The 20708-nt window shown below is 36.0% G+C and overlaps 2 protein-coding genes across 3 annotated transcripts; both read right to left on the bottom strand.

The window, feature by feature from the left end:
* Positions 1–1475: 1475 nt before the first annotated feature.
* cabp5b (calcium binding protein 5b) lies at positions 1476–11413 on the bottom strand. The gene is made up of 7 exons (XM_046866339.1): positions 11282–11413; positions 10797–10941; positions 9715–9745; positions 7068–7211; positions 6843–6952; positions 6522–6669; positions 1476–5470 (listed from the first exon to the last, which is right to left on the bottom strand). The coding sequence occupies exons 2-7, from the start codon at positions 10881–10883 to the stop codon at positions 5442–5444; spliced, it is 549 nt and encodes a 182-aa protein (XP_046722295.1). The 5' UTR covers positions 10884–10941; positions 11282–11413; the 3' UTR covers positions 1476–5441.
* Positions 11414–14417: 3004 nt separating this feature from the next.
* Positions 14418–20678, bottom strand: asphd1 (aspartate beta-hydroxylase domain containing 1). Of its 2 annotated transcripts, XM_046866601.1 has the most exons (7): positions 20281–20678; positions 19458–19578; positions 19148–19379; positions 16847–17053; positions 16167–16374; positions 15526–15639; positions 14418–15385 (listed from the first exon to the last, which is right to left on the bottom strand). In XM_046866601.1, exons 2-7 carry the CDS (start codon positions 19556–19558, stop codon positions 15276–15278), a joined length of 972 nt encoding a protein of 323 aa, XP_046722557.1. In that variant the 5' UTR covers positions 19559–19578; positions 20281–20678; the 3' UTR covers positions 14418–15275. The 2 variants fall into 2 exon arrangements, with proteins under 2 accessions (XP_046722557.1, XP_046722556.1); XM_046866600.1 differs by having other exon boundaries at positions 14423–15385; positions 19148–19578; positions 20281–20673.
* Positions 20679–20708: the final 30 nt, after the last annotated feature.

Raw genomic sequence — 20708 nt, 5'->3', positions numbered from 1 at the left:
TGGGCTGCACATGTCCACTCACAGAATGTTTTTTTTTTTGTGTAAGCCCCATTTCCATACTGAGGAACATGCCCAGGAAATCAGTTTCTGAAATACACAACAGTCAATCTTGCTAGATCTGACTTTCCCCATTGTGTTGTTTGATGGGAATATTAGCTGAAACTCTTGAGCTGTATCTGCATGATTTTATTCCTTGTGCTGTAGCTACATGATTGGCTGATTAAATAACTGCAGGTTTAATATTTTTATTAAAGTGGACATTATGTGGCTTATGTGTTTGTATGTAATATGAAAAAGGATATAAGATTATGGTCTACTTTTAGTTCTCTTCTCCATTGAATATACTACAGAAAGTTGTTCCCATTATAGTTTATAACATATTATAACAGAACAGGATGAAGTATGAAAAATTATCCAGATAGGTGCTTTTTTTGTGTTAAAATAACACATTTTGTCCCCTTAGGCATGTTTCACAAGAACACTCAGACACATGGATGCACTTGCAATCACTACCTGCTGTCATTACTTGAGGAACTGCAGCTGTAGGGAAATATCAACAGGGATTTTGTGCTTATCATACGCTCTCAATAAACAAGATTAACGTTTTAGATGACATGCACAGAACCAGTGTGTAAGCTGCGGCAGAGGTTTTTAATCCAGCCCAATGTTCTGCCATGTGTCTATCAGGTCTCGTGCCTTCTCACCTAACCAGCTGCCTGTACTGGAGGCTGTGGAAGACAAATAGCTTGCAGGGCAGCATAGTATAAGCTATTATTCTCCTTATACAACTCTCACCTGGACCAGTCTAAATGCCCTGTTATTCTACTCTGACAGATTTTCTTTGTAGAATCATATGAAGAATAATTTCTAGCTGCATATCTCTTTAATGAGTTGGGGTCATATTTGCATTTGCCTTGCACAATTTGTCAAAGTTTAATAAAGATACAAAAGATTTTTCTTCAGAAATTTGTGCAAATTTAGTTAATATTGTGTACGGTTGTGTGAAGTTACTTATTCGGAGCAGAACAAAAGAATGAACAAAATGCACTTTTTGCCTAAAAATGTTTTTAGGATGTATGTAAACCAATAAACTCAATTTTAAGTGATGAACAGAACATTGACAATGTTATACAAAAAATAATCAGCAATTGGATGATGTAAAGCCATACGGTGTCTGAAGCATGTTATTTTTCACCACTTTACAGTTGATTTCAAAGTAGCAGCATTAAATGAGGTGACAATTCATTTAAAGGACATGCTTGAGATTAGTTTACAGTTATTTAGTGTTGCAGAATGTCTGCAAAGCAGGTTAGATTGTGTCATTATGTAACATATAGCAGATATAAATGATCATTCTGATTCAAGCCACATTTTTTTTACTCACCTGAAGTTATGGAGTGACACTTTGCATAAATGCTTCCTCCAAAAATTGTTATATGAACATCTCCTTACAGAAAAGACCCATAAATCACCACTTATATATATTTCTTTATTAAATAACACAGTCTATGTTGATTATCTGCTATCCAAATCAATTTCAAATGGCTGTTAATATAGAAAAGATAATGTATTAAAATGAGCAAATGAATACTAATACATACACCATTGATTGCTGCTGGAAGATCTGTGGAGAGTGAATGTTAAGAATAATTAATCAATCCCTTTTGAAGAATTGGAAATGACAACTCAGCAGTGGTGTGGGATAATAGTGAATTAGTAAAGAATATACACTGTATTGGCAGAATTATTGGGTCACCTGACCGGTTCTGCAATATGTAGATGACTTTAGATGCCCAATAATTTGCATTCATTTGGACTTGGAAACCCAAACCCATTCCCGCATGGCGATTCCCCTTTGCACAAACTGAGCTCGTTGGAGATCTGGTTTACATGCTTTGTAGAGGAAGATCTTGAGTAGCCTGCTATAGATCTCTGATCTCATCCCTACTGAACACCTTTGGGATGAATTGGAACGCTGACTGCACCCCAGGCCTCCTCACCTACATCACCTACATACAACACTCTAAAAACTAGAGCAACATCTTCCTAGAACAGTGGAGGGAATTATAAGAGCAAATTGGGACTAAATGTGGAATGCAATGCTCAAAAATCACGTTACATACTTATGACCAGGTGACCCAATACTTTTGAAAATATAGTGCATGCATGTATATATATAACAATACTATTGAAAGTGAACATGGAACAACAAAAAACAAGTTTCTCATAAACCCTCATTTTACCACAGCATTAAACTCCCACACTGTTTCCTGGGAGGTTACAGGAAATTAAGACAAGTAACAGTGACATCATCATAGCTGCCAGTGAACATGACACATCCTGTTGATATGTTATACATTTTACATCTAATGATATCATTTGTTTTTACATTTAATACTTCTGGAGCCAACAGTATATTGAAAACATGTCGTGACCCAGTTCTCCAGAATTGCATATCAAAAATACTCCAAAATACTGTATATCAGTTTATTCTTTTTGATGCACAAACACATATGCGCACAAGTTTTTACACAAATATTCATTGGTAATTTCACATTTATGAACTAAATAAATGGTGTATATGAGTGAGAGAGGCAACAGATGTGATTATTAGCAAAGCATCAGAGCTGCTTACTTGGCTCACTAATACATCTGGAGCTGCAGGCAAAGTGGGTGGGAATATATTTAATTAATTCTTCCAAGTCTGGGAATAATTCTTAGAACAGACAATCATAAAGAATTCGCTTTGCTGAAGCATCTTAATGTTATCCAATTGTATTTGGAATAAATAAATTTTAATACATTTCTGGTTTCCTTCATATTTCCTTCCAAATTAGTCATTAGTCTCTCCAGGTGAATGACCCTACATTTAAAATAACAAACAACAAAATGACGGATCCTCATCCGTTTTCTTTTTCAAAGTGCCAGCATGATGAGATTTCTTAATTATAATTTTTTTTGCAAATTGCAAGAGTAAAAGTTTATTCTTTCTATTTTTTTATTCTTTGTTCACACTTGTTTGTGTCAACATAGTTGAATATCTTCTATCACCGGTAACCTTTGTTTCCTTTAAGGCATATGAAGTCATGGCCTCTTTTCAAACATCTGCTCATTCTGTGTTTAAGAGAAAACTGAACGCACATGGCAAAGACTGTAAACTACTTTATTTAGCATGAGTTAACAGATACCGACAACTATATAATTACAGTCTGTCAGTCTGACACTGAACAAAGTCGGCATTCTTGTTCAAGCTTGTTATGGATGGTTGTTTCACTGCCTGATTTCAGTTGTTTGGTAAAGGTACAGGATGAGTCACTAACAGTTGCTCCACTTTGGAGGTGCTTAAAACGGTACGTTTAAGAAGAAATATGAGTATATTGTACTGACAGAAAAGGATAGATAGATAGTTAATAGATTAACTTGATATCTGTGGTGCTTTGTGCAGCTCCCAGGTGTCTGGTACTGACCTTAGTTAGATACATCTTTATTGCCAAAATTATTATTTTTTTTTTACTTTATTGCTTGTGTTTTGTAGGGAGGAGGTCAGGGCTCTGTGTAAAAACGTGTAAGGATTTTCGACAACTTTTGGCAAACCGTTTCTTCAAGGAGATTGCTTTGTAAATATGGACATTGTCATATTGTAACAGGTTTAAGTCTGATAGTTTGAGTCAATGGAAAAAACATCCTGTACAGTTATATTCTTCTAACTGTGTGGCAACAGTTGGTGAAAAAATTACATGGTAGTGATGTTCAGGTGTCCACAAGCCTTTGGCTTTATAGAGTAGCTATAAGCCTGGAGAACTTAAGTTAAATGTTTGGAGAAACAAAGTTTATTCTCGTCTAAAATCTTGAATTTATTAACAGTTTAATGTAGTCCAAATTCACGTTGTGATATAATTTTCTTTGTTTCGTGTGCTAAAACAAAAAACTGTTTTTCTAAATTAAAATCTTTTGCACTATAACACATTAAGAATCACTACTATTTCAAAATGCATGTAGGTAGATTTTGAGGAGCATTTATTGCTTATAGCCTGTCTGCTTAATGTCCAGATCAACGCGAACAGGATTCTCAGACTAGCTGTTAGACGCTGAGTCCCACAACTGACCTCCACTACTGTCGTTGTGGATTCACATGCTTCCTGAAACAGAATGGGATTTGTTAAAATTATGGATTTATCCTAATTCGTGCAAAACACTCAAGGGTGCACAGCTGTCAGCTAACATTTCAGGTTTATCCACCAAAGAAGTAATTCATTCAGTGGAAGGGAGTGGGTGCTTAATCCCTCCAAATCAGGATGAATGCTTCAACTTAATATAGAATGTTCTATTTTATTAGTAGACATTGCATCTATTTATTTTGCCTTCATTTAGGATCTTTAGGTTTGTCTTGTTTCTGGTAATTCAGTTCATCCTGGTGATGTAGTCTTTGCACCCAAATTTCATTCAAGGAAAATTTGAATGTTTTCTGCTCAAGTAAAATATAAAATGGCAGATGTATGTGTGAATGCAAAAAAAAAAAAAAGACAAATCTGGCATGTGGATGGAAGGCAGGGATTTACTAAACACCCAACCAGTAGCCATCAGAGTGCACACACACACACACACACACACACACACACACACACACACACACACACACACACACACATAGATACACATACACACAGAGGCCCATAGGTATAATAAAAAAAAAATTCAATTGCTTAGAAAATAAGTGCAACCTCAAAATTTTTTGAGACATAAAATATATAATATACTGATAAAATATCCTAGTATGTTAAAAAGCTCACTTATATAAACCCATTCAGGTGTGCAGTTCTAGAGAAGTCGTGTGCAAAAGTTTGTAAAAGCCACATTAAAATAAACATATTCTTATTCATTTTTAAAAGAAACACCTTTTCATCTTATTTACTTGCACACCCAGAGCTCCACAAACTGAATAAAATGAAATTAAAGACTGGAAAAAATGTGTATGTTATTTGGACTCCTTTCTATGCCAATAAATTTTTTCAATAATATGGAATATTAATAATAATAAGCTGAGGCTTATAGCTTTGTTTAGACAGAAAGGCCTGTCAGCACATACATCTACATAATAAACAGTAACCTAATTGTTTGATTAAGGCTTTTTTCCCCTAATTTAAACTGCAGTATATTTAATATATACTAAAAACATAAAAACATACAAAAGTGTAGTAATCCATACAATTTATAAGTTTAATTAGGATATGACTGCAGATCCAATTTGAATATGTATTTAAAATTGTTGGGATTTTTATGAATATCTAATTTCCTCACATGGATGATTTATAATTAAATCCATTCATGCCCAGTTTGATAAATTAGGCCAAGATAATCAATGCTACTTGTTCAATGTTTGCGTTGCTGTTTTTTGTCTATTCTGTTTAACCTCTTCAAATCCTCTTCGGTTTCTTCTTTTTTTAATGTTGTGACATCATTTGGACAAATTCTGAAAGGAGAGAGACGTGATGCTACATTTTACAAGTTATATGAACAATATAGAGGAGTATTATAGTTATATATTCTGTCAGAGGATGCAGAATGTGTAAATCTGTTTTAATGTAGAAAAACAAAATGTCTTAAATGAATTGGTAAGCTCTTGAATTTTATAGCAGTGTATTTATGAATACATTTTGAAACAAACACAAACACATATACAGTACTGATTCGAGATCAGAGCGTCTATGCATTCACTGTGGTACATTTCTAAAAAGGCTCGCCCAATGGTCCTTTTGAAGTAAAGAGTGTAAATAATTACACAATAATGCTCTGGCTTTTGTTTGCAAAACTTACATCCTGGAACCTGCTGTTGTTCTATAGCACCAGAAATTGACCATTAGCTGCATGCTTATTGTCACATTACACTTTATACACCAGAGGCTATGGTATATCCCATTCCTGAGGGTCATGCATCACTGTCACTGTCACAGTATTCTGGGTAAATCAATGCAAGAGAAATAAATCCATTGTGACTGTTTTTCTACTGCATATGTATTAAGCAACAAAATGCTTTCAGCAAATGTCAGTGTGTAATTTTGTCTTTTTTTTTAACTACTACTAAATTATGTTAAGAATGAACACTCTATAACTTTATTCAAGTAAAAAAAATTACAATAAATTGCTGAATGCTTACCAATCTAATTATATAAAAATGTTTTTGTATATTTGTTTAAATATTGGTTGCTTTTGTTTAGCAAGTTATGTAATACTAGGTAGTTGACATTATGAAATATTAATATTTCTATTATTTACATGTGCTTCTATTAAACTTTAGGTGCCTGCTCTTACATCAATTTTGAGGCGTTTTTATAAATGAAGTTTCAGTGTCAGTTTGTCTTGACCTGTGGCTTAAATAATATACTAAGACCTCAAAGTGAAATGAGAGTAATAATAAAAAGGTAAGTCATTTAAGTGTAAAATTTAAATCAGTGGGTGTAATGTTCATTTCATAAAGTCATTTCTTCCCTATCTTCTCTTGTGTGTCCATTTGAATCACTCACCTTCAAAATCCACTGTTCCATCTCCATTATTGTCAGCTTCCCTGACCACAGCTTCAATCTCCTTCCTGTTGGTGTTTTCCCCAAGCAGTTTCTTCATCGCATGCCTCAGCTCATCAATAGTGATGACGCCATCACCGTCCATGTCAAACTACACACACACACACACACACATTAAGAAATGACATCAATAAACCAATATGCTGGGAAAGGTATTCTTTTAACAGACTTTCTTAAATGCCTTTTAGATCCTGAAAAAGAAAGAGTGCTGAATAATCAAGATGCTGCCAGATCACATCAGCATGGTGCCAGGTGGCCTCTCACCTCTCGAAATGCTTCCTTTAGCTCCTTTAGGCTAATCATTCCAGCTGTCTCTTCTAAGAGTTTAGGAGTCATGAGTTCCACAAAATCCTCAAAGTCTACTTGGCCTCCAACTAGCACCAGAGAAAAAGCATGAATTCATTTAGGATAATTTGAAGGTATATTAAAGTGAAATTATAATATAGAAACACAAACACATGGACAATGGACATTTTGATGGTTTCTTACGGTTCATGTTGATGTTCTGGCTGAGCTCGATCAGTTCCATTTCTGTGGGCATGTATCCCATGGTCCGCATCAAGTTGCCCAAGTCTTTACAGCTGATGAACCCATCTTTATCCTTATCAAACTCGATAAAGGCCTGTCGCAACTCTAAATCACATACATTTAAAGAAATACTTAAATATTATATGAAACCAAATTACTATCAGTCAGATTTGTAGTTTTTATGGGTTAATCATACATAATAATGTAGGCACATTTTGTCTAAAGTTGGGAAATTTTACTTATAAATGTTTTACTGAAACTATTTATTTATTAAATAAGCTCACTGTATCTTTTTAATCTCTTCAAATCTTTTAAACAAAAATGTATAATCATGTGTTTTACCAACAAGGTTGTGTATGTCATGCACCTTGATACATAACTGTAAATAAGATCTACTCTCAGCATCTACTTTATTCAAAACTCCTAAATCATTTTATCCAGGTGTCTAAAAAAGTTAATTGTATAGCAGTAGCACAATGCAAAAAAAAAAATCTTATCAAATATCAAAAGATGGTAAAAAAAAAATGGTACATAAAATAGTTGTTGGATGGGCTATAACAGAAGAAGACCATATCAGGTTCAACTCCTGTCATCCATAAACAGAGACTCACCAGTCTTTTTCTAGTTTTTATCTCTTTTTAACTTTTGTGCCCATTTGTGTCCTTTAAAGCCTTAAATTCCTGTGCTTGTCTGAAAAGAGTTTAACCTGATGTGGTTTTCTGCTGTTGTAGATATTCCAGCTCAAGGTCTGATGTTTTGTGTATGCTGATTAGTTTCTTCTTAAACTGTTTGTGATCATTTGTAAGAATTCATAATGCTTGTAAATTGCTCTGCATTAAGGTCAATTGCCATAAATGTAAATGTAAATTTGAGCATTTATAACTTTCTTTAAATCAATTTAACCATTTTTCTCTGACACATCGTATCAACAAGGCTTTGCCTGATTATCAAGTTTTTTTGTTTTTCACCCAGTTCTGTGTAAACTCTGGCAGCTGTGTTGTGTAAAAATCCTAGGAGATTCAACATATTCTGAAATACACGAATCAGTCCATCTGTCACAAATAACTGTGTCATCACTTAAAGTCGCAGAGATCAACTATATGATTTTATACATTGTGCTGCTGTCACTTTATTGACTGGATAACTGCATAACTGAGTGTATTGTGGTTCCTAATAAAATGCATGGTGAATTTGGTAAAGTGCATGGTAAAAAGTGTTTACTGACAGCCTACTTTTTGTTTTGTGTGTAGACTGTAAAATATATATATATATATATATATATATATATATATATATATATATATATATATATATATATATATATATATACAGTACAGACCAAAAGTTTGGACACACCTTCTCATTTAAAGAGTTTTCTTTATTTTCATGACTATGAAAATTGTAGAGTCACACTGAAGGCATCAAAACTATGAATTAACACGTGGAATTATATATGGAATTATAAACATAACAAAAAAATGTGAAACAACTGAAAAAATGTCATATTCTAGGTTCTTCAAAGTAGCCACCTTTTGCTTTGATTACTGCTTTTGCACACTCTTGGCATTCTCTTGATGAGCTTCAAGAGGTAGTCACCTGAAATGGTCTTCCAACAGTCTTGAAGGAGTTCCCAGAGATGCTTAGCACTTGTTGGCCCTTTTGCCTTCACTCTGCGGTCCAGCTCACCCCTAAACCATCTCGATTGGGTTCAGGTCCGGTGACTGTGGAGGCCAGGTCATCTGGCGCAGCACCCCATCACTCTCCTTCTTGGTCAAATAGCCCTTACACAGCCTGGGGGTGTGTTTGGGGTCATTGTCCTGTTGAAAAATAAATGATGGTCCAACTAAACGCAAACCGGATGGAATAGCATGCCGCTGCAAGATGCTGTGGTAGCCATGCTGGTTCAGTATGCCTTCAATTTTGAATAAATCCCCAACAGTGTCACCAGCAAAGCACCCCCACACCATCACACCTCCTCCTTCATGCTTCATGGTGGGAACCAGGCATGTAGAGTCCATCCGTTCACCTTTTCTGCGTCGCACAAAGACACGGTGGTTGGAACCAAAGATCTCAAATTTGGACTCATCAGACCAAAGCACAGATTTCCACTGGTCTAATGTCCATTCCTTGTGTTCTTTAGCCCAAACAAGTCTCTTCTACTTGTTGCCTTTCTTTAGCAGTGGTTTCCTAGCAGATATTCTACCATGAAGGCCTGATTCACACAGTCTCCATTTCAGGTGACTACCTCTTGAATCTCATTAAGAGAATGCCAAGAGTGTGCAAAGCAGTAATCAAAGCAAAAGGTGGCTACTTTGAAGAACCTACAATATGACATATTTTCAGTTGTTTCACACTTTTTTGTTATGTATATAATTCCACATGTGTAATTCATAGTTTTGATGCCTTCAGTGTGAATCTACAATTTTCATAGTCATGAAAATAAAGAAAACTCTTTGAATGAGAAGCTGTGTCCAAACTTTTGGTCTATACTGTATATAGTCTCTGTGTTAATTGCACATAGATACAGAAGAAGTGGACAGAAATTATCCAGTATTACTTCAAGAAGACCATACTGAACTAAAAAACACCAGTTAGAAAAATGTGCTACCTTCTATCTCTTCAGCTACAAGTTTCCGCTCCTATAAAAACAATTGTCAGCATTCAGTTTGATTAAACAGGTCAAAACAGACAGACAGACAGACAGACAGACAGACAGACAGACAGACGTGCACACAATAAATAAGCCCAGATACCACTGGAAGCAATATTAGTTAATTAAATGAGGAAGAATAAAAAATCATGACTTCTTGGCTCTGTATAGTGTGTCTAAGAGGACAAGCATCTGTTGTTTCACCCCATCAAATTTGAGTCAATTTGCAGGGACAGATGAGGGAGCTTAATAGCAATAATTTAGAAAATTGTACAAAAAGAATCATGTTTATTGGCTGCAGATGGAGGAATATAAAAATGAAGTGGTTGGAAAGATCCCAGAGGGATATAATAGCAGAAGTATGCTGTGATCCCCAGTTGTATATGACAGAAGTCAGTGCAGTATTACAGCCTAAGGCACACATACAGACAGGCACACACAAATTCAAGTATGTACACACAGATGGTAAAACTGGATAAACCATAAACATACACTTCTGGGCAAAATATAGAAGGGGCCAAGTCCAAAATGGAATAAAATTAAGCTTTGAATGGGCTTAAAACCAAAATATTGGTCAGAAAATAGGATAAATAATATAAATTACTCCACTTTTGCAACCTTTTGCTCATTTACGTTCTTGGATGCCAAAATCCTGACAGTGATTAGAATGTTTGGAGTAAGATTTTACACATGGCTTGGTTCACAAAATGTTTACCCTCCTAATGAACTGTTTGAAGCTCATCAAAACCAAATGGAACAAAAATGTCTCTCCTATTTTATACAAAGCCAACAGCAAATCTACCCACAAGGCTTAATCTTTTCAAGAAATCAAAGGGGAAGGCTATGCCAAACTAAGTTGCTTTATTTATTTGTTTGATTTAAATCTCCTGACCAAAGATTTGTTGTTAGAAACTTAAATCTTTTGCCATTTCGGGTTTGACGCATACATATAGCACAGACATACACACAAACTACTTTGGATATTTAACTATTATTTCAGAGAGAACAAAGTATAGAGTACATTATGTTTAACATCTTACAATGTTCTTCCCTCTCAGAAAGATGCAGGCTGGGCCAAGAAGCACACCTGACCCCCCCGGGCCATGAGACATGGATTGTGTGAACATGTATGACTATTGCAGTCTTCAAGTGGGTTTGTTATTTTTTTTTAATTGGCCTGCAATCCTGTGCATGAAGAAACAACAAAAAAACTTAATAGAAAATATAACAAATCCCTTTCTAAAGAAATTTTAGACTAAAGAAAATCAGGAGGAGCCTATTGTAAAAATGAATGCACATAAATATTTGCATTAACAACATTTCAATGTAAAGCTGATATGATATTAAATGTCTAAAATGTGGAAGCCAAAGACAATCCTCTAGAATATTTCATACTTGTTTATTAAATGTTGTGATATTAGCTCTATTTAATAAATACATCCAAATATAATAGACTTGACAATGTTGAGCATGATTTTGGTGAAGATGTCAAATATGGAGTCTCTTTTTAAATCCAGTCACTTACCTCTCTCTCATCACAACCTCGCTCTATTCCCGCAAAGAATTCTTCAACTTATTCGCTTTGCAGATGATTAAACAGCAAAAGTTCAGATGTTCTTCGTCTTTCTGCTAGCAGTAAAGAAAGAGTGAGAGAAAGACTGGGTCAGAGAGAGAAAGAGAAATGGGATTGGACATAAGAAGAGACAGATGGGGAAGGATTCTGTGACAGTGATGGATTTTGATTGATGTAGAGCAGACTTTAAAACAGTGGGTCAGCTATAAGTAGTACAAATGCAATCTAATTAAATTTATTTTCCTTACCCAATCTCACATCTACAATATTTAGGGACAGAATATAGTATTGGATTAATTTTAATGTATAAAGTGTTGCACAGAATGTGAGGTATACTGCCCCCAAAACAAGTAACCCCCAAATTTATTTTCTTAGATTACATATATTGCTTCACTGAAACTTGTGTATTGTCCATAAATGAGAGCATTCATGATTTGCACTATTATGTCTTTTTTTGTCGCTTGTGTTACTAGAAGGTTTTAACCACATTCTGCTTTTCTAGTCCAGGAGAAAGCACTGAATACATCTCAATGTCAAGATTTAAACGATGCAAATGCTGTAGAAAACCTGAACATGCAGAAAATTATGGTATACACGTATTTTGTCTTTTAAAAAGAAAGATACTCAGTGCAATTTTGGAGGCTTTACCAAAGGAAAAACTTCCCTTTTATAGTTACAAATATTGCTAATAATTTAGAAATTAATCAAACATAGCCTATTACGATTCATTTTAACATATAACTCATTGCATGTTTAATTTGATTAACATTCTGTAAAACATTTAAATACACAGAGAAAAATACATATTTCTATATGTCTTCTGCATTATATAACTGTTAATAGGCCTAACCCAATTAGCTTTAGTGTATTGTTGTTTACATAAGAGATTCCAGTAATCACAGGGCCCTTAATGCCTGTCAAATGCAAGTGCAGATGTGACATTGCTATTACTGTATCCTGGCCACATTACTGCCAAATGCTCAGTGAGTATGAGCCAACTGATAAATCACAGAGTAAAAACTCTGTCCAATGCTGGTGTATATAAAAAGGATCATCAAAGAAACATTTTCCCTCAGGTCTTAAATTGTTAGAAAATACAAGTCAGAGTTTTAATACCGAGAAGATGTTGCAACACATGCAGTAAGTGATGCAGTTAATCTGATTATATTCAACAGGACATCCATATACTGTTGAATATCATACACACACACACACACACACACACACACACACACACACACACACACACATATATATATATATATATATATATATATATATATATATATATATATATATATATATATATATATATATATTGTCAATCAATTAAAATATTTAATTTTGATTAATTGCATGATTGTTATGAGTTAATCACAACTTAATCACAGATTTTTATCTGTTCTAAATCTTAAATTAATACTCTTCAAGTTTTTTCTTATCAACATTGGCATCAACAAATATAAATGCTGTATGCAAATGTATGTTTATTATTAGTGAAACCAAACTCAACCTAGAGCATTAAGACAAAATATTGGAGCAAATATTCTTGTAAATATTTTAAGTTAATTGTGGTAAATTAGGTAAATCATCAGGAAACCTAACGGAACTTTTGCTACATTTCCACCTGGGCAATTTTAATTGCTGGATGTGTGCATCATGGCGGATTTTGGTGCTTGATTTGAGACTTGCCAAATCAGAAGAGGTAGAGTAATTTTTTTTATATCTCATTTTTTTATATTAAATAAAAGACATTATGATAAATGTGTGTTGCGTTGAATTTTTTATTTTATTTATTTATTTATTTATTTATTTATTGATTTATTGATTTATTTATTTATTTATTTATTTATTTATTATAAAAATGGACAAACAGAAATGCGCACTGCATTAATCGCTCGTTAATAAAATAAATTTGCATTAATTTTGACAGCCTTAATATATATGTGTGTGTGTGTGTGTGTGTGTGTGTGTGTGTGTGTGTGTGTGTGTGTGGGCAGGGTAGTAAAAAAGCATGGCATTGAAAGAGAGAGAGAGAGAGAGAGAGAGAGAGAGAGAGAGAAAGTACCCTCCAGACAAGGAAGGTCAATGTCATACTGAGCCAGATTACCTGCCTTTATTACAGTAGTGGATAGTGTATTTACATTAATAAAGCTTAAAAACTGACCTCTGCATCTTTGTGAACTATTGAACACATACTATACGGCTTCAGGGGAAGATGCATAATTCAGATTTTGTATTTCTTTCCTCTAAATATGTCTAAATGTAGCTTTCTAACACAGAATAGGATGAGATTACACAATTCAAATGTTATCAGAAGGCACAAGTTTGCCATCAAAGCAGCATTAAAACAACAACAAAAATTGAAAATGCATGGATGACTGAGTGTTACTAAAATTTATGATAAATGTTAAAATGATAAAACTATAATAAATGGTCGGTTCTACCCAGATAAGGATTCATTCCTCTTGAGTCTGGTTTCTCTCAATGTCTCATCATCATATCATATGGGAGTTTTTCCTTGCCATTGTCACCACTGGCTTGCTCATTAGAATTTAAACTAAAAAGTGCTCTACAAATTAACCTGAATTAAATTGAATTGAATTTCCAAACAATCCCTCCAGCTTGACTAACGTTAACTAACTTTCTAGGATGCTATGTTTGTGAATAAATTAGGGTAGAATATAAGATTATGTGAATTATAAATTAGTTTTTTTAATTCATTATAGCCAGCTAGCCATTAGATGAAAAATTTGACGATTGGTATATAATTTCAGTTAGCGAATGTGTTGAAAATGTTAAACATCAGTTAGGAACATTTCTTAGACATCTCCATTTAGCAATCTGGATAGCAGTGAATATTATGACATTTATGAATATGGTGTAAAAAGTCATAACTTTAATCAACTGATTTATAGAATATATAAAATTTAATTTCCTTCTCACTCAGTGGGCACTTTCTGTCATTGTCTCGAAGCTTAGCACCCATTCTAACAGCTGTCAAAATGCCTTTCATAAATGGCCGACTGATCATATTGGTGGTAATGTTCAGTTAAGACCCGTGCATTTTTTTGTATATAACGATAATAGCTATTGTTAGCCAAAATATATTCTCTCTGCCCTTGTTTAAATGTCACCTGTCACATTCGTGTAGTTTTGTACACCTAACAAAAAGCTCAACATTTAATTATGCTTAGATATGATCTGTAGCATAGTGAACATTTTTACCTTTAACAAAAAAAAATCTTTATTTGAAGAATACACCTTTAGTTGATTACAAGTTGATTACTTTTGCAAGGGAAAGGGGTCCGATGCATCACATTGGCTGTACAGTCAGGCTTCACAACACATGCATGCAGTCGGATCAAATACTTATTGTTTTTTGCTCTGTGCTTCACAGAATGAGTCTGAAAATAAAACTCCTCAAGAAAATAAAACTCCATATGATAAAACAAGGTCAGTACAGACATAAAGATAATATACATACAGTACTGACAGAATAGCTTGAATCACAGTATATATAGATCAGAGAAAAGGTCATGATAAAGTTAACAAATCAGGCACAAAATAATACAACAGGAGATCGGATTTTTTAAGACAGGCACAAAGCAAAAATAGATATGAAGAATTTGAAAAGTAGATCTTGTCACAGATTTTGTGAGCGGCGTTTGATAAAGAGCTCTAGAGAGATGCTTTATATCGACAAAAATGTGTGCTTGGTCTTGCTTCTACTTTCAGAGGAATGGACAATCTACTTTTTCAGTACATTTTGAGGAAAATACAATGCAGTTAAATACAGTCAACGTATCACGTAATGAGATGATACGTCACATTTGTCTCCATATTTCTTTTTGGAAGTTTCAAAAAGAGATCAGCTGAAACTCAGTGAGATGTAGAGAGGCTCTATGTCTCGTTGTAAATGGAGGACTCAGAGATATGTAAGTGATTACTGTTCAGGACTAAAGATGTAGTCCAGAGCCTGTCTTTCCGCTGCAGCAACATTTGGGTGCCATAGATCGATGCTGAAAATCACCCTTGGACCATCTTCTGTGCCACCTAGTGAACATGTTGAGAAAAATGACTACAGTCAAACTTTAAAAAAATCTGATACTATTTCTATGCATTTTTATGACTTTTAGTGACATTTTATTGAGGACTGGTTGATATTTTAATTTGCTCATCATTTCAGCTCGTACCGTTATGCGAGATTGTGTGCAGGAAGGAGTCATCCACTAGAAGGCAGTGTCCCTCAGACCAGCACTGTGGCTCACCCCCAACCACCAGTTCACACTGTGCAGGCGTCTGGAGACCTAAACAGCATGTGAATATTGTACAATAAAAACGTGTATACTTGTTGACATAAAGCTTATTTGAGGAGATACTTGTTTCAAAGGAATTTCCGATGTCACTTTTTTGTAATAGTCTGAGCTAAAGCTTTTCTTTTACATTTTCCTACACAGGCAAGTTATCAGTTTTGTTGTATTATGAGAATATATGATATGGCTTAGCTGTCTTTAATGCTGCAAATGTAACTGGAAATGGATAAAAACTATGTGCACTTTATGAACTACTGTTTTTTTGTTTAATTCATTTAATTTAAGTTAGATTAAATGTTGAGATTTATAATATTAAAACACTTCAGCAAATGCAATTATTGGAAAACAAGCAAAGGCCCTAACTCCCACTTACTATAACAATATAGTTGTTAAAAAAAATTTTCTCATCATTTTGCAATACAGATTCAAAATGATAAATAATTAATTATGTATCTTTCTTTCATGAATAATGCATTAGCTGTAGTGATGTAATAGGCCCAATACACAGAGTTAGCACTTACCCAGATGGCACCGGAGCCGTGTGTTGGTGGGCCCGTAGGTTCCCCCCAGTGATGCCCCAGGGCCCAAAAGCCAAAAACCTGCTGAGCCAAGGGAGTTACTGCTGATGAAAGTTCTGAGGGAGAGGAGGGTACGGTATGTACATGGACATGTGCGGCAATTACTGGCCACACACACTCCAGCGTTGTAGAGTGGGAACAGTGCCTGACCCTGAGAAGTCAAATGACAAACATAAATATGATTTACAAGAAATGAGCTCGTGGTGTCTTCACTAAGCAAGTTTTCCAAATAAATTAAGGTGTATGATGAAGCAAGGCAGGAAACCTCTCAGTGGTGCAGTGCAGATATTGATTTGAGTAGGTAAGTGAAGGCAAGTGAGTGAGAGCAAACAGGAGAGAGATTAAGAGGGAGAGAGTGCTAGAGATGCTACTTAATAAATATTCAAGCATATTTAGTAGATCTCTGTGCTGTTACAAAATCACATTCGCAGTTGCTTAAACCTGCAACTACGAATCTCTGAAAATTGCAAAGTGAAACTTGTTTGAAAAGGTGTGCTAAAGACATCAATCAATTTTATTTAGTTTCTTAAGAATTAGTTGTAGGTGTATCACTTTGTTTATATTCTCCAAACATTATATGTATAATTACATTACTTTCTATTTTATTATATTATTTTTATTACCTTAGGTCCTTGGTAAATCCACCCCAGCTTTGTGTCAATGCCTCTCTGGTAGACAGCCTGGAATTCAGCAAGGATTATGGCATAGCTTGCTTCCAGGATCTCTATATCATGGCGATGAGCATCCCGTGGGAAGAAAGGTATGCTTGGAACATCGGGAAGGTAGAAAAGGTGGGGCTTCTGAATGGAAGAGCGGTCATTCAGTCTTGACTGAAAAGAATAAGACACATTTAGAGTCAAGCAGAGAGAAAGAGAGAGAGAGAGAGAGAGAGAGAGAGAGAGAGAGAGACGAAGGTGACTGAATTTCCTGATTTAGATTCCAGCAGCAGGGGATATAGAGGTGATAGAGTTTTGCATTCTGTATCCTGTAGTGGATGTAAGTGACTTGTTTTTTACACCACAAATGTTTCCTAGTCTTGCCTACACTGCTCAAAAACATCTAACTCTTTCAAATCAGTCACATGTACCTAAGTGTGAACTTGCTCTCACCTGTAAAAAACCTGTCAAAGGTGTACCTGCAAATTCTAGTGTCAATCGAGTTGGCAGTTTGTTCAGAAACATGCACACAGCAGCCTACTAGAGGTCATTTTGTAGGGCTCTGGTGGTGCTCCTCCTGTTTCTCCTTTCACAAAGGAGCAGATACTGTTCCTGCTGCTGGCTTGTTGCCCACCTATGGCTCTGTCCTGCTCTCCTTCTCTAAAAGCCTGTCTCCATTTATCTCCTCCATGTGCATGGAACTGTGCTGGGAGACACACCAAACATTCTTACAACAGCACATATAAATGTGCCATCCTGGAGGATAAGGACTACCTGTGCAAATTCATTGGGTTGCAGTTACTGCCTAGTGACAAGGACCCTAGCAAAACACAACGCTAGAGACAAATCAGTCAGGGAGGATCTGTGGCTACCACCTAAAGCAATATTTTTGTGCCTTGTTTTGCTGTTTCCTCTGCAGTTCACTTGTCACTTTCATTTGCACCAAAGCAGGTAAATACTGATTTACAATCACTTGTGCTTCCTAAATAGACAGACTATTCTGACTTGTTTAATTGAAGTGTAATGATTGATGAAGTGCTCCATTATTATTTTTGAGAAATGTATTAGTTAGGGCTGTCGAAATTAACGCATTAATAATGCATTAACACAGATTCTTTGTACTAGTTTTATTAACGCATGATTAATGCAGCGCGCATTTCTGATAGTTTTTTTTATATAAAAACAAATAATTATAAAAGAGGCAAAATTTAAACTTTCAATGCAACACACATTTATTCATGATGTTTTTTCTTTGATCAAATATAAAAATTTAAATTAAAAACTGAACCAAAAAAATTACTTTTAATCTCTAAACATTTGTTTTACTGAGGCGCAAAGTCTCAAATAAAACAGTATGTGTGAAAACATAGCAAAAGTTCAGTTTGGTGTCCTGATGATTTACGTAATTTAAAAACACCCAATTACTTTAAAACATGTACAAGAGTATTTTTACGAGCTGCCCTGTAATCTGAAAATGTAAACAGACCTGTCTATTTGAGCAACTGGCTCATTGCAAAGAAAGAGAAGTAATGGGAACATGTCTAGTCTCGAACTATGTTGAGGATTTAAAGATGGGCTTGATGCCTTTGGTCAAATTAAAGATTATTAAAAGCAAGTAAACTCTTCTAGCACTATAAAGACATTCTAAACTGTCCCTCTGTGATACTATTTCAACGTTATTTTTGTAAAAACCTTACAGAGAGTTTTCCTCTCCAAAAAGTAGACCAGTAGGATAAAATGTAGACCAGTTATCCATCCATCAAAGCCCTAAGAAAAGTTTTTTGAGTGCAATATTTAGAGGAAAATGAATCATTCTCACAATCAGTCACTGAAATTTCCTACTTCTCCACCACATTATAAAGGTGAGTGGCAACAACATATCTTCTTAAACTTGTATGTACAACTATGCAGTTGTGGGTTAAAGACCATGTTCACGGGTAGTTGCACTGCGATTTAAACCTACAACCTTCCAGGCACAAGGTCAACAGCTTAACCACTCTACTACTTCCCAGTGCCACTTCTTAAAGTTTCCTAAGGCACTAATGCCATCTTTAATAGAGCATAAACTTAATTAAGCGAACACATATAGTGTGTACTGCTTGTAACTTTATGGTATTCCTAAGCACCATTTCTATTTATTTTGTGAAAAATATTTATGCTTTCTTTAGCAATACTATTCATCTCAAATGTAGTCACTGGGTCCTCTAACATTCCTAAGCATGACCCCAAACCCAGATATCACCCATTTTTTTCTTCAATGTGTCTGACCTGGATCCGCAGACCCTTGTGGATGCGGCCCATGCCGGCCCAACTGTAACGCTTGGCATACTCCTGCAGTGCTGTGTACAACTTCCTGCTTCCTGCTGCTGCTTGAGCAGGAAATGGGGCATGGCTCAACACTGGCATCAGGTAACTCTTTGCTTCTTCTTCTTCCCCACACTCCACAGCGATTGCAGGGGAAGGCTTTGGGGTGGAATGACCAGGCTCGACTGGAGAGCAACTGGAGGAACGAGATAAAGCAGAGTGAGCTGAGCCAGATGAGCAGGACGGAGGGTCGGCACCGACGCGGTAGCAATACCAGAGAAAGAGCAGCAGCAGAGTCCACAGAAGGCCACTCAGTGGAGGCCCACCCAGTTCCACACAGGGAGGCAGAGGGAGCAGGTCCAGAGACCACGACATCCTGCCAAGAGGCTGAGACACTAGAAGAAAAAGTCATAAAGCATACATTATTGTACTAAGAAAAGGAAGTGCACAAGAGCACAAAGTTATGCAGAAAAAGAGGGCAAGAAAGAATGAACAAGTAGAGGAAGTGGACATTCATTGAAAACAGGGTAGGTGATTTAAAGTGGATAAAGACAGGGAAAAAGAAAAGGAAGCATTTGGACCTCAAATGAAGGAATCTTGATTTCTCAATTATGGAACTGATCCAAACATGGATTTCCATTACATATAAACATGCTATGGTTCCTCTGGGCTTTGCTCACTCAGTAGCCTACAAATCATTGTTTGGATCAGGCATGGTAGGCTAGCAGTAAAGCAACACTTGTAGAGTGATATGTCTTTGTTAGCAGATGTTAATCAGGCAAAATACCCAGCTGTACGCGCGCGAGCTCACACATTAGTCTGATTTAAAAAAAAACAGGCATGACTTCGTCTTGTACTTAGTCTCCTTAGGCTCTTGCATAATCATGGTTCCTGCAACTGCCTGCGTGTTTGTGTTCACGTTGCTCACACGGGAGTGACTCTTCAACCAGGCAAAAACATGCCAGCTTTCAGTACAAAGCTACCCCAAGCTCCATTACGTCCTTTCCATCGACGAGCGCATCGAACTCTATAACTGTGCACTGAATTGCTGTGTGTGTTCGGGGCACGCCATGGCTGATTACAGCGTGTTGACTTACCGCGTCTCGGGTGCTCACTCGGTGTGTCTTTGCCCCCTCGCTCTGTTCGCCTCCCCCCTTCCGTGTTTTCCCCGCCTGCGTGTGTGCTGCTGCTGCTGCTGCTGCAGCCGCCGGGCGAACAGCGGGTCTGTGTTCCGCATTAAAATCACTCCGAAAATCTCCGACGTATGCAGACCCCCCTCCTCCTTCTACGGGAAAACCCGAAGAAGCCTTTCAACTCGCATAAACCGATGCCAGCTCACAACCGAGCAATTAATAAAATAAATAACAACATCATTTCCGTGTACTTTTTATTGGAGTGCGCTTCCTCGTCCTCACGGCGCTTGGAAAAAAATATAAAAGCGGGGCTGCGGCCGGATTTTCGAAACGACAGGTTTTCAGCACCCTGGACAGGGGCTGGTGATTAATCGCAGTAACGCTATTTGGCC

The sequence above is a fragment of the Silurus meridionalis genome, chromosome 14, assembly GCF_014805685.1.
Source record: "Silurus meridionalis isolate SWU-2019-XX chromosome 14, ASM1480568v1, whole genome shotgun sequence".
NCBI lineage: Eukaryota > Metazoa > Chordata > Actinopteri > Siluriformes > Siluridae > Silurus > Silurus meridionalis.
Note: the sequence above shows the minus strand (reverse complement) of the source record. Positions and strands in the feature narration are given on the sequence as shown.